A 12,784-nucleotide genomic window follows, 5' to 3' on the forward strand; every position below is an offset into this window, starting at 1 on the left:
TGGAGAGTAGTCGTAGGGGTTGGGGTAAGGGACCACACACTTTCATCATGAAACCCGTAAAACACAACCTGACGTGGCTGGGGCTTGGCCTGTCTGAGAGGTGCTGGGATGGTCCCGGATGACTGACCCGCAGAGCTCACTTCGCTTAGCTTCCTGAGTGAACTAGGATGTGCAGTTTTCTTCCAGATTGCATTTTCTCCTTATAAGGAGAATTTGGGGTATAAATGGCACACCATTCTCTGCTCCTTTATTTAAGTAATTCAATTTAAATGCTGTGCATTACCCAACTGGGTAGCCCAGGAGGGCCACACACACTATCCTTGCCCTCCCAAGCAACAGAGGAAACAGAGCTGAAGACTATCCAAAGCAAAAACAAAACTGAATTGATTTGCTAAATGGAAAAGAGCGACTGTTATTTAAAGCCAGATGTTCCCAGTGGCATTTGTATGGAGGAGATTCCCTGCAGGCCCTGTCATTGGCAGATCTGGGAGCTCAAAACATTGCTCCCTGCAGAACAATCCTCCCAATGTATTGGCCCACAACAGGCCTCCCATTAATAGCCAGCGTGTGTTTTGCCTTGTTCTGATTTCATAACCCTATTTGTGGCAAGTGATGTCACACGGCCTCTTCCTCTGCTGGTGGATCCCCTCCGATAAAGCTGCTCCGACATCTCCTGCTTCGGTGTGGTCCTGGAAGCAGCGTGCAGCCTGTTACTGGAGCCAGTTCTGCCTCTCCAAACACACTCTTGCCCAGCTTGCTTGAGAGCCTGTAGACATAGCAGTAGTTTGAACACCGTGGGGAAAGGTCGTGTTTCTGTACTCTGCATGGCAAGGTAAGGCCCTGCTGACTGGCTCTTGCGTTGCCTTTGCCAGTCTTTTTGCTTTTGAAGCATTTAGCGTTAATATTTTAACTACCCACACTTTTTGCAGGCAGTTATGCATACACGGAGTGGCTGGGCTCAGAAGCCAGCTGGACAGGCACTTAGCGGAGATTTGGGGAGCGTTTCATTTGGTGAGCAGATCGGGGCTGCCAGCCTGCACCGCTTTTGAAGTTGCAGCATCTTGCAGCTGCTTGGTGTGCAGATGTCGCTGGTGCATTCCAGCATGCAAAGCATCGTGGCCTTAAGGATCGGCTCTTCCTTCATGTGGTTCCAAAAATGCTAATAAAGAGGAAGGATGCACTGGTGGTTAGTGGACTGGACAGCGAGTCAGAAGATCTGAGTTCATTTCCTAGTCCTGCCACAGATTTACCATGAACCCTTGGGGAAATCACTCAGCTTCCCTGAGCTGCATTTGCGAACCAGAAACGCTGCTGTTTCCTCTCAGTGGTGTGCTCTCTGCAGGCAGTAAACTTTCCATGCAGGGCTTGTATCTGGTCTGTGCACAGAGCCTGCTCCAAAACCACCCAGCCTTGTTACATCCTTCATGGCTGTACGTTTATAAAAATACTGCAGGTGCCTTTTTTGTTCGTTCCTTTTCTTCCACATCCCTTCTGGACCAGGCTGTGTCCCCTCACACTTACAGTTCCCCTCAGGCTTTTTCATGAGATTCTTAGCCTGGAATCCGATACAGTGAATCTTTACAGTAACCCTTTCGAGCACAATTAATCAGGTCTGACCTCAGCGGTTGTGTAAAGGCAGGGTGCACATTTTGCTACTCCTTGCTCTTGTCCCTAACAGTATCTTTATTACTAACTCTGGTAGTTAGGGGTTTGGATGCTTACGCTGAGGTACCCATTGTTGGCAAATGCACAGCGTTTCTTCAGAGATCTCAAGACAGGCATATAAAATTAAGAGCTTGCTGGTGAAAACACGCACTTAGTAGCATAACATAGTTCCAGAGGAGCTTTGAATGGGCCAGGAGTTTAACGATGTTCGATCATTTGGTGATGCTGGCCAGTGAATTCAATCCAACCCTGTGTCACTCCTATCATATAGTTGAGAGGAAGCACCAAGAAACCATGCAGCGTGCAGTGCTGGCATAACTTCCCTGCGGAGATGCCCTTTTCAGAAGGGTGCTTCATGCCTGGAAGTCAGGCTGGACATTGCTTGGCGCTCACAGTGGATCTGCCTGTGTTCCCCTCCTGTAGGCACTGTGGTGTACGGGGAGCCCATCACAGCCAGCTTGGGTACTGACGGATCTCATTACTGGAGCAAGAACTGGGCCAAGGCGGCAGCTTTTGTCACTTCCCCACCGCTGAGTCCTGACCCAACCACTCCTGATTTTCTCAACTCACTACTGTCCTGGTGAGTAGAGCTCTTTGTGTTCTTACAAGATACGTTTCATCGTGAGACAAGGGGGTTATAAAAATAATAACTGTTGTTGGCAGCCAGCAAAAGGGTGTTTTATCTTTACTGGTAAACCTATGACAATAAAATACCTTAAAAAGCTGTCATTGTCTGTTTCCAGTGGAGACCTCCAAGTTACTGGCAGTGCCCACTGCACCTTCAACACTGCTCAGAAAGCTGTTGGGAAGGACAACTTTACCCTGATCCCTGAAGGAACCAACGGGACTGAAGAGAGGATGTCCATCATCTGGGATAAGGCTGTGGTATGTCCTGGGCTGATTGCGTTATGGCCGGAGAAGGAGCTCTTGCAAGCCCTGAAACTTCTTTAGCTTAAGCCACCGTTCCACCTATGATTCTGCAGACTTGAAAATCTGGCCTATAAAGCATCTGGGCATATAGCAAGCGTTCACTTAAATAGTGAACAGTTGTACCTCTCTGCCAGTAGCAGAATGGTAATTGAGTTGAGAGTGCTGTGTGCCAGGTCTGGATCTTCCCTTTTTTTTGTGTGCGCGTGTGTCATGTCTGATTTCTGACCTAAATTACCAGTCTGGCGAGGAGGAGTTGAAAGTCTGTTTGTGTATGTTCTGTGATCTCTTTTTGCACCTGTAAAGTATTGCTGATAAACAGATCAAGCAGGAGTTGTCACTCTCTCGAGTTAAAGTGGTGTGGCCAAGTGGACAGAGTAATGAAAGGGGGTTTTGGTTCTGGTCCCTGCTGCACCGCAGCTGGGTGGGTGAGACAAGTTCCTTCCTCCTTCTCTGCAAGCAGACATTCAGAGCTGAAGGAGCTGCAGCAGTGTCGTTACCTCCCTGCAAAAGCTCGGTCCCTTTACTTGAGCTTTTTGCCCCCACAGAGCTCATTGGGAATCTGCTTTTGATGGTCCTGCTATTGGCTTTTCAGAGTGGTCCCCATCTGGCTAATGCAGTGCCTCCTTTTGTCTTTCCCCAGGTGACTGGCAAGATGGATGAGAACCAGTTTGTTGCTGTGACCAGCACAAATGCAGCTAAGATCTTCAACCTGTACCCGCGGAAGGGCCGTATCGCAGTGGGCTCTGACGCTGATTTGGTTATCTGGGATCCTGACAGTGTCAAGACAATCTCTGCCAAGACTCATAACATAGTAAGGATGTTTTTTATGATATGAGCTCTGCTGCTCATTTCCTCCTGTCTTCCTTTAGACTATGCTGACAAGAACCAGAGCTCGTGACAACTGAGGGTTTTTTTTTCCCCATGCCCCAAGCTCTGTTTGGTCTTACACCCAGCACAGCTCAGTTATGTGAGCAGACGGAGAGGTGATTGAGTCCACAGCTGCAATCACATGAACACCCAGATATTTCCCTTGGAGCAAAGACATTGTTGGCTCTTTCTGAGTGTTAGACGTGCGGATCTGAGCACACAGAGAGCTCTTCAAATCTCTTAAAATGCCAAGAGGCCTCCTATCACGACGTGTCATTTATGACCTTTTGGCTCACTAGCAGCGGGAATGGGACTGCGCCTTTTCTCGTTGCAGTTAGTGAAGCGTGCCAGCTCCTGGACACCTTAGCTGGAGATTTGATCCAGGTCAGTGAGTCTGAGTAGATTTACACCATGCACTGATCCGGCCCTGATTGCTCCAGGCCTCTGGCAATGTTCAGGCTTTGCTGCAGATGTCCTGCCCCCTGGCAGTGGTGAGGAGCAGGATTAGTTGGGTGATGGAGGCCCAGAAGTTGGCAAGTACCCACGAGGAGGAGGGAAGTGGAGAAATACCTACTGCAGGCGCTGTTAGCTGAGTGAATCCACAGGGGTACATGTGTGGAGTCAGACAGGATTTGACTGATTATCATCCCAATGTTAGCTGGCACAGGGCAGCTCCCACACGAATCAGCCCCTCTTTATTTTGTGGCTTTGTGGCGGCACCGTTGGAGGCACTGCTTGCCTGTGGCCCCCAGCAGCGTCCCAGCCCTTACACCTGGCTCCTCCAGAAAAAAGCCTTCCCACCCTGTGCGAAATGGCAGAAAGGTCCCGGCACAAAGGGGTGGTTGGAGCCTCCCTGTGCCATTCTAGCACTGTCTCAGAGAAAGCAACCTCTGTTTGCATTTGTTGACAACTTGTTTCACTGCTGGCGATGAACCTATGGAATGTTTCCCTGGAAAAAACTCCTTGTTCTGTTTTCCATGAATGCTTTCATTCACTCTGGAGCTGAAGGAGCAAAATTTTCTTCCACACTTTGGATCCCTGGGCACATTCACAAAGGAACTTTTTTTTTTTTAAAGGTTTGGTTCTCTTCCCTGTGACTTTGTGTCAGAATTGGTCACAGATGGCCTGGATTCATCCTGCCTATGCTTAGACTTTGAGCAGAGGCATCCAGACTCAGAAGTCTGGTTGTTTTAATCACCTTAGAGGTGCTTCCAGACTCATCACCTCCAATCTGGAAAGGAACGGCTTGCTCATTAGCAGACGGAGCTCAATTGTTTGCTGTTAGGTGCTGAATTTAGTGGCCTAAACCTGGGTTTGTGTGTACTGGAGCTGACCAGCTTGAAGAGCTGGAAGTAACTTGCTGGATTGAACGTATGACAGCCACTGCCATTTAATGGCTGTTGTTTTTAGCAAATGAATTGGACTCTTTAAAATTTCCTAAGGCAAATTTCAGAGACCTTATCTGTGGGGATATGCTCCGGTACAGTCAGGATTGACTGCGTGCCATCTCCAGGTTTTGCCATAGGTCTCAGAGCTAGGCTGAAGGACGGCTGGATCCACCCTGGAGTCACTGCTCAGAAATGGGTTTAGGCTAAAGACTGCAATTCCGCTGAGACTCCTGCAAGTTCAGACGTGGTGCCAAGACTGGGGAGGATGCAGGGCTCTCTTTCAAGTGGTTTGTTAGAGCTTGAAGGGCTGTTGAACAAGCAGCAACCTTTTTCTTACAGGTCCAGCTTTTCACCTCTTCACCTCTCTCATTGCATTGCCTGTTATACCTGGCATTGCACCTGCTGGGGTGTTTCTGTGTCTCATGCTGCATGTGAGCCTTGTATTTGAGAATAAATTGTTACAAGGGATGCCCAGAGAGTCTAGGCATCCTCCTTTGATCAAGAATAAAACAAAAGGCCCTTTGAAAGGCAGGCCGAGCGGTTGCTGCTACGTACTGATTATGTGGCATCAGATGATTGTAACATTTTTAAATGCTAGAGCAACATGCGAGCATTTTCCAAGAATTCGCACCGCTGTTGCCACTGTCTGGCAAGGAAACACGAGGACCTAGAGAGGGAGACGGTGTTGTTCTTGGAACAGCCTAATTCATAAGTTTCTAACCAAGCCTCCTCCTTTGCCACCACAACTTTTTTCTTGCTGGACCCGGTTCGCTCTCGGTTTAACCGCCATTCTAGCTAATTGTAAATCTGCAGTCAAGCCTACCCATACTTATAACACACTTCAAGGTCGAACTCCGTCATTAACTCAGCAAAAAAGACCTGGGTTTGTCTCAGAGCTGATCACCAGAGTACGAGTCCCCAAATAACACGGTTGGAGTGGATCTTGTTCCAGGATGTTCCTGGGTGGGACATTTACCCACCATTCCTTTAAAACTTCTCTTTTTTTCCATGGTGTGATGTTTCAAATCCTGTTAATTCAGGACGAGCAATCCCGTTAGGGTAAAACAAGATTGGTCTGGTCCCTGACCCATCAGCAAAATGCTTTTTTGAAATACTTTTTTTTTTAAATTACCATAATTTTTAGTATGAAACTCAGATAAAACTTTATTTGGCTCTTAAATCCCGTGCAGCTCAGGAAGGTTAGGTGCCTAAATCCATTTTGATGGGTACACTGCAAAGTATTTGCATTTGAAACTGGATTTTCTCTGTAAGAATCTTCACAAATAACATTTTGCATGAGTAAATCCTCAATAACTTTAAACGCTATTGGGTTTGCTTCCATCTGTCCTCGAAACTTCGGGAATTAGCATGGCTGGTGATGGCTAGTTAAAGCATGGCAGGCTTTGCTGGCATGAATGTTCGCATCACGTTGTCTTTTTGTCTGTTCCAGTCTCTGGAGTACAATATCTTTGAAGGCATGGAGTGCCGTGGGTCGCCCCTGGTGGTTATCAGCCAGGGGAAGATCGTGCTGGAGGACGGGAATCTCCACGTAACCGAGGGCTCTGGGCGGTATATCCCCAGGAAACCCTTCCCTGACTTCGTTTACAAGCGCATCAAAGCAAGGAGCAGGGTGAGTATAAGAGGTTGGATGCACATTTGTTGTCTCTCTGAAACTCCTAAGTTAAAGTGGGTGGAAAACAGATGCTATCCCCTGACTCGCAAAATACACACACTTCTGCACCAGAAAATGTTCCCTGGATAGGAGCCACATTTATCTCATTCCTCTTTCATTTTTGCTATTTGCTTGAGTCATTACAGGAATATGCTTTGTCTTGAGTGTGGATTTGCTGCAGATTTTCTTCTTCTGCTCTGTAATTGTGCTCCGTCTTGGTGGCACCTGGACAGAGTGAGAACTGTCTGGTTTAGACATGAGTCGATCTGCAGATAACCCAGCAGGCTTCTCCTCCTACAGGAGCACCAAGAGAACTCACGATAGCAGTTATATATCAAACCTTTCAGCAACAGTTTAGAATTCTCATTTATTGTTTAAGATATATTATGTTGCTTTCCCTTCTGTCAGATGCTCTTGTCTGGTGACTGGTGAGTCAGAGGCACAGCCCACTGCCTGGATAGAAGTGGGAATGTTTCTATTTTTAAGAGGCTAAAATTGTTGGAAGAGTGTTTTGGTAAAATACACCCAATCAAAACAGAAACTGCTTTTTGAAATGCCTTTAGTTGGTAAAAAGATGAGAGAGAAGATGATGCCGAACTCGGTTGCAACTTAGCTGCAGAGGATTTAAGAAGTTTATTTCCAGATGAAGTCAGATTTCTGAGGAGAAAGATGGTTCGATGTCTGAGCTGATGCCCTCTCCTGGACAAAACCAGAGCTGTTCCAGTTCTGCTGGCCATAGGCAGCCTACATGTCCCTTGCAAATGATCTTTCCTTAATTGTTCTCCTGAGGAAATTACAAGTTATCAGTGTTACAAACACAAATAATTTAGCACTGCAGAGAACAGCTCCGTGGTTTCTGGTGTGTTCTGGCCTCCCGCACAACTGTGTCTCTGACCTATAAATCCAATTGGGCAGCATCTCAACTGGAATAATTGCATTTAACCCAATCTAAAGCTCTGAAGCCGGAGATGTGAGGCTAGCCTGATTTTTGTTTGTGCAGCCTTGGCTCTGGGTCAGCATTATTTCCCTTTTGGGGTGTGAGTAATAAGTTTCATTTGAGAGTTGTCAGGAGCCTTTAATACAGCAACAGGTAGGCTGAGATCATTAAAGGCAAGAAGAGGCGGTGCAGGGGAAGAGCTGGGGCTGTCTGTAGGCTGCAGACACCACTGAGCTGGGGCCACAACATTCCCCATCATCTTTCATTTTAGCCACGCTGCTTAAGAGGCCGGCTACCACCCGGGGACCAGCCCAGAGGAGTTTTTGTATGCTTTCAAATCCTGTCACTAAAGATGAATCTTGAACCGTGTGTCTTTGGCTTAGCAGCATCAGGCCAGCTGTCTAGGTCTGTTTTGAAGGCTGTTTTCACCCTGAAGGCTTCCCTGCTTCTGTGTGTTGCAGCTGGCTGAGCTGCGGGGTGTGCCTCGAGGCCTCTACGACGGGCCCGTCTGCGAAGTATCGGTGACGCCGAAGACCGTCACACCGGCGTCTTCAGCTAAGACATCTCCTGCCAAACAGCAGGCCCCACCTGTGAGGAACCTGCACCAGTCTGGGTTTAGCTTGTCTGGTACGTACGTTTCACAGCATCACAGAATCGTCTAGGTTGGAAGAGACTTCCAAGATCACCTAGTCCAACCTCTGACCTAACACTAACAAGTCCTCCACTAAACCATATCACTAAGCTCAACATCTAAATGTCTTTTAAAGACCTCCAGGGATGGTGACTCAGCCACTTCCCTGGGCAGCCCATTCCAATGCCTAACAACCCTTTCGGTAACGAAGTTTTTCCTAAGTTTTTGTGGGGATAAAGTATAGTACCTTGAAACTGTGTCTGGTTTATGCTCCCATGCTCTGAATTCCGCTGGAGTTGGAAGGCGGTGAGAGATCGTGGGGTGTTTTTAGCTTGCAGGTTTTTCCTTTAGAAAGGAAGAACAGCATAGGAGCTATCACGGAGTCCTGCTTGTTTTCGGGCCATGTCATGAACACTGAGTACCCCATTGCTCGGTCCTCAACCGGGTGTCTGAACAGGGCAGATTGCACCAACATCAGTGGAACTTTGCCAGCTGAGACCAGCTGCAGACCTGGTATGCAGCAGATTTATTTCACAGCGTGCCGTTTCAGCGCATTGAGGGTGGAGTGGTGTGGATGGGCTCAGCAGCCACTGCTGGCGCAAACATCTGAACAGAGCCAAGACAACTGGAATCAGAAAACTGAGTGTGGCAGGGCGAGGGTCTCAGCAAAAAGCTTAGCTGGAAGTGTGTGAAGAAAACAGCAAAAGGCTCACTAAGGGAAAAACGTTGATTTATCCAGGACGGGGTGCCTGCGTTCACTGCACAGTGGGCCTGACATCGCTTCTCTCTCCCGCAGGCGCACAGATCGACGACAACATCCCACGCCGCACGACTCAGCGCATCGTGGCACCGCCCGGCGGACGTGCCAACATCACCAGCTTGGGCTAAGGACCCCTTCTGCGCCCGCCTAGCGGACCAGGGGAGGGGACGGGGGCACCTGGAGACCCTTTATGATTCTTTTAGAGCCTGTGACAGTTACTGCGGGCAACCAGTGAGGGGGGGCTGAAGTAAGGCGCCTCTTTCAGTCCCCTCAGATTCCCTCCTCATCTTCACCAACCCCTCTCACTTCCCCATCAGCCCCCACACATTTAAAGAAACAAACCCTGTTTTGACACCTCTGACATGCAAAAGTAAATGTAAAGAGGATGTTTGAGATATGTGGCCTCAGTCCCATTCAGCATCTTTCTTTTAATGAAGGAAGGATAAAGTGAATTTCCCGGGAGCTGCCTTTAAGACACAGACAAAAAAGGAATAAATAAATGTAAAAAATAGCTTTTTTTTTTTTTTTTTTTCCAAGCAGAAAACCTTTTTGTCAAGCAGAAGAGTAGTTCAAGGGTTTTAAACTGGATATTCTTTAGGGTTCTGTGTTCCAGCAGAATAGCTAGGCGAGCACAGAGAGGCACGAGTCTCAGCAAGTAACCATTCCCCACCACCGCCTTCAGGTCCCTGAGTAGCTGTCTGCTGCCAAGAGAGAGAAACAGGACCCAGCACTAGGAATACGCATCGCACCCTGCCATCGGGTGAGCTAGAATTGTTGGGGACTTTTGTTCTGTTTAGTTCTTCTTTTTTTTTTTTTTTTCCTTTTTTATTTTCCTTCTGGATTTTGCTGCAAGTTAGGTCCTTGAGGATTTATTTTTTTTTTAACATTTGTGTATGTTTTTAATATGTTTGTATCATTGTGTTTACGAAGCCTTATCTCAGAACTGGGCATCTCCCAGTTCTTCCCGGTCTTTCCCAAGTCTCATTCAAGTTACAGACCCCGCCAATGTCACTGCCACCCTGGTACTTCAGGTGTCCCCAGGTTCCATTCCAGCTAATGCTTGCCACTTAGCTGCAATAGGAGGTCGCGAAGCAGGTTCATAAGCTATGATCTTCACTTCAGTATACTGGGTCTTGAGCTGGTGCAAACAACAGGGCTAGATGCCGGCTGAGGAGCTGGGACAGCCTCTTGAGAAGCTTCGAGCAGTTAGTCTTTTGTTCCTGGAGGTGGCCATCAATGAGCAGGGGGCTACAGGCAAAGAGCAATCCTTTGCCTGGAAGATTTCTGTAGCAGCCTCGTCCCCTTTCCTGGCCATCTATGAGTGGTTATTTAAAACTTTACGAGAGCTTATCTTTAGCTCTCGGCGAAAGGCCGGTCGGGTGAGCGCATGCCTGAGCATCCGTGGCAATTCCAATTAGAGTCCAGATGCCCAGCTGTTGTAACCGGGAGCCTCAGAGCAGCTCAGTGGGTCAACAGCAGCTGAGAATCTCTCATCCACGGTGCAAATTTCACAGTCCCTCATTCCTTCAGGAATCCGCATTTGTGTAAATATTCATACGAAGGCCTGGTCGTTCCCCGCCGTTCTCAGACGCCTGCTGCCTCAGGTTTGCGAAATCACAGGGCAAGAGTGGTCCTGGAATGAATTTAGGTGCCGCAGCTTCTGCAGCAGTCAGCGGGATCTGGGCACTTAAATATCTGCCAGGTCTGAAGGTCTTTTAGCCCTAGTATTGGAGGCTCACGTTTTCAGGACACGGAGAATAAATCTGCACCATCAGAGTCCCACTTAACACTTAGCTGCAGGGCTCGACGGTCCCGAGGACTCGGGCTGTCTCTTAGCACGGAGAGCTTTCCCACCCACAGTTAACACAGCATTACCTCCACTGTCTGTACGCCCTGGCACTTGGCTGCGTCTTCTGCTATCTCTTCTGTTTGTACTTCGCCACGTACATTGACCTTGTTTTGCTGTATTTGTGAGTATTTTCTTAAATGGTGTTTACAGGTTCTTTTAAGGAAAAACTATATATATGAAGGCTTTTAAGAAGCAACTACCAAATTTGTTGTTATGAAGTATCAACGCTGGGATTTTCAAAGGATCTGGAAGCTCTGTAGGTACCCAAATGCTCCCAGCTTCAGCACCTGATTCCTTTAGGCCCCTTTGAACATAAAACTTAAGGAAAACATTGCCATCCTCATCCATGCATCTTGCGTTTAGGTTTAACTCCTGGGTGTTTAGTTTTGCATAAAAGAGTTTGCACTTTGTTTGTGAAGTAATCCGTGAACGTAATATATATTGCAGCTATTTTCATTTTATTTTCACCTGTATGTTAAAATCAATTTGAACGAGTTGGGGAGAAAAAAAAAGAAATGCAGATCCGTTTCAATTCTACGAAACACTTGCGGCTCTTCAGTATTCACTTAAGTCTTCCTTTTTTTTCCTTCACTGACTCATGATGACTTTTTAGTTTTAATTTGTTCTTCAAAAGGAAAAAAAATCACAAAAAAAGATTTTTGCAGGCTATGTAAGCATGTTTTTTCCTGTGAGAGCTCGTCCGCTTTAGTGTCTGTTTAATGAATGTCATATGTAAATGCTTAAAGAAAAAAGACGACTTAATTAATTAACCGCAGTGACTTGAAGCTCTAAAAATAAAAAAAAAAAAGAAGTAGGATTTAATACTAGCTGGATTTAACCCTTGGATTTGTGATTGTGAACCATGAGTGGAGGAGCTGTAAGTGCTAAAGCTGATCATGTGTGTAGACAAAAAGAAGTACTGATATTTGACCATTGTCTCAATGGCAAAAAAAAACCCCACCCCAACCCCAAGTCTTGTGTTTTATTCCTTAAGAACTCTGTGTTATATTACCATGGGAACTCCTAATAAAGACAAAATGTTGTTGTTTCACTAGGTGCATCTGTGTCTCGGGGCGATACGTGTTGTGTGTAACTGCATACCTTGGCTGGTGCCTTCAACAGATAAAAGCAGCCTGGGCTCTCAGATCACTGCTAACGTAGGCTGATGATAGTCCCGTGTAAGAGTGAGTTATACAGTAGCAGAGCGGAAGGTAAGGCTCCACAGTTCCTTGGAAGGTGATGATAGTAGAGAGGAATTGATGGTCCGTGGTGTAGTTTCCTTTTGAGGAGAGAGAGACCAAGCCTCTTCTCAGGGAAGCTTTTTCCTTAAGGCAGCGTTTGGCAAAGCAGACACATTTGCCTGAAAGCTCCCGGCTCTACCTTCCGTGGTTAAGCAGAGATCACTGATGAAAGGCACACAAAAGAAGCTAAAACTATTGGCATAGTCCTCAGCCCTCCAATGTGTTTCTACTTGAACCCTCATAACGGCGATGGAGGCGGGGAGAGAAAGTAGAGCCTCAGATAGAAGCCACACACAGCTAACTGAGTGGGGAGTGTGAGAGCTGGCTGGAAAAACGCCAGTGACACTTTCAGTGATAGTGCTTGGGTTTTACAGTGTCGCAGAGCTGCTGGAATGGAGATCTCCTTCGTGGGAAGGTCTCAGAACCAGCCAACGTCACTGCCAGCCACTCACGCCTCTGGTTGCTGCATCCATACATCCACAAGGACAGTCCCCCTCGGTGGTCTTCCCCCGAATCTGAGCACAGCTAGAGCCTACGACCAAATGTTTAAATGCTCTGTAAATGCAATTAGCTTTCTCCACACAGCTTTAAACTTGGTAGTTTAGTCCAGTGCAAAGTTTTAAGAGGGTTTCCATTTTATCTGCTCAGAAGGGGACAGCAGCTTTTCAATTTTCCTCTGGGAAGAGGAACTGTGGGTTAAGTCCTCACTAGAAAATTGCATCATTGCGTGCAGCGATGGCCTCTGCAGCACTGTGGGATAGCTGAGGCAGGCTGAGCTCAAGGGTTACAATTTTGAGTTACGGACATTGATGAATGTTGGATTTTACCAAGTTTTGCCAAATCT

The 12,784-nt window shown here is 47.1% G+C and overlaps 1 protein-coding gene across 2 annotated transcripts in view; it reads left to right on the forward strand.

Annotated features, from left to right (window-relative positions):
- DPYSL2 (dihydropyrimidinase like 2) overlaps window positions 1-11,750 on the forward strand; it is a 54,041-nt gene extending 42,291 nt beyond the window's left edge. For both annotated transcript variants that reach the window (XM_083812053.1, XM_083812054.1), the window contains exons 9-14: window positions 2,089-2,245; window positions 2,409-2,550; window positions 3,236-3,406; window positions 6,301-6,480; window positions 7,921-8,086; window positions 8,887-11,750. In XM_083812053.1, the coding sequence (XP_083668179.1) occupies window positions 2,089-2,245; window positions 2,409-2,550; window positions 3,236-3,406; window positions 6,301-6,480; window positions 7,921-8,086; window positions 8,887-8,978 (908 nt within the window). In that variant the 3' untranslated portion in view covers window positions 8,979-11,750. The remainder of the gene's footprint in view (window positions 1-2,088; window positions 2,246-2,408; window positions 2,551-3,235; window positions 3,407-6,300; window positions 6,481-7,920; window positions 8,087-8,886) is intronic.
- The last annotated feature ends 1,034 nt before the right edge of the window (window positions 11,751-12,784 follow it).

Source organism: Anser anser (genome assembly GCF_964211835.1).
Source record: "Anser anser genome assembly, chromosome: 26".
Taxonomy (NCBI): domain Eukaryota; kingdom Metazoa; phylum Chordata; class Aves; order Anseriformes; family Anatidae; genus Anser; species Anser anser.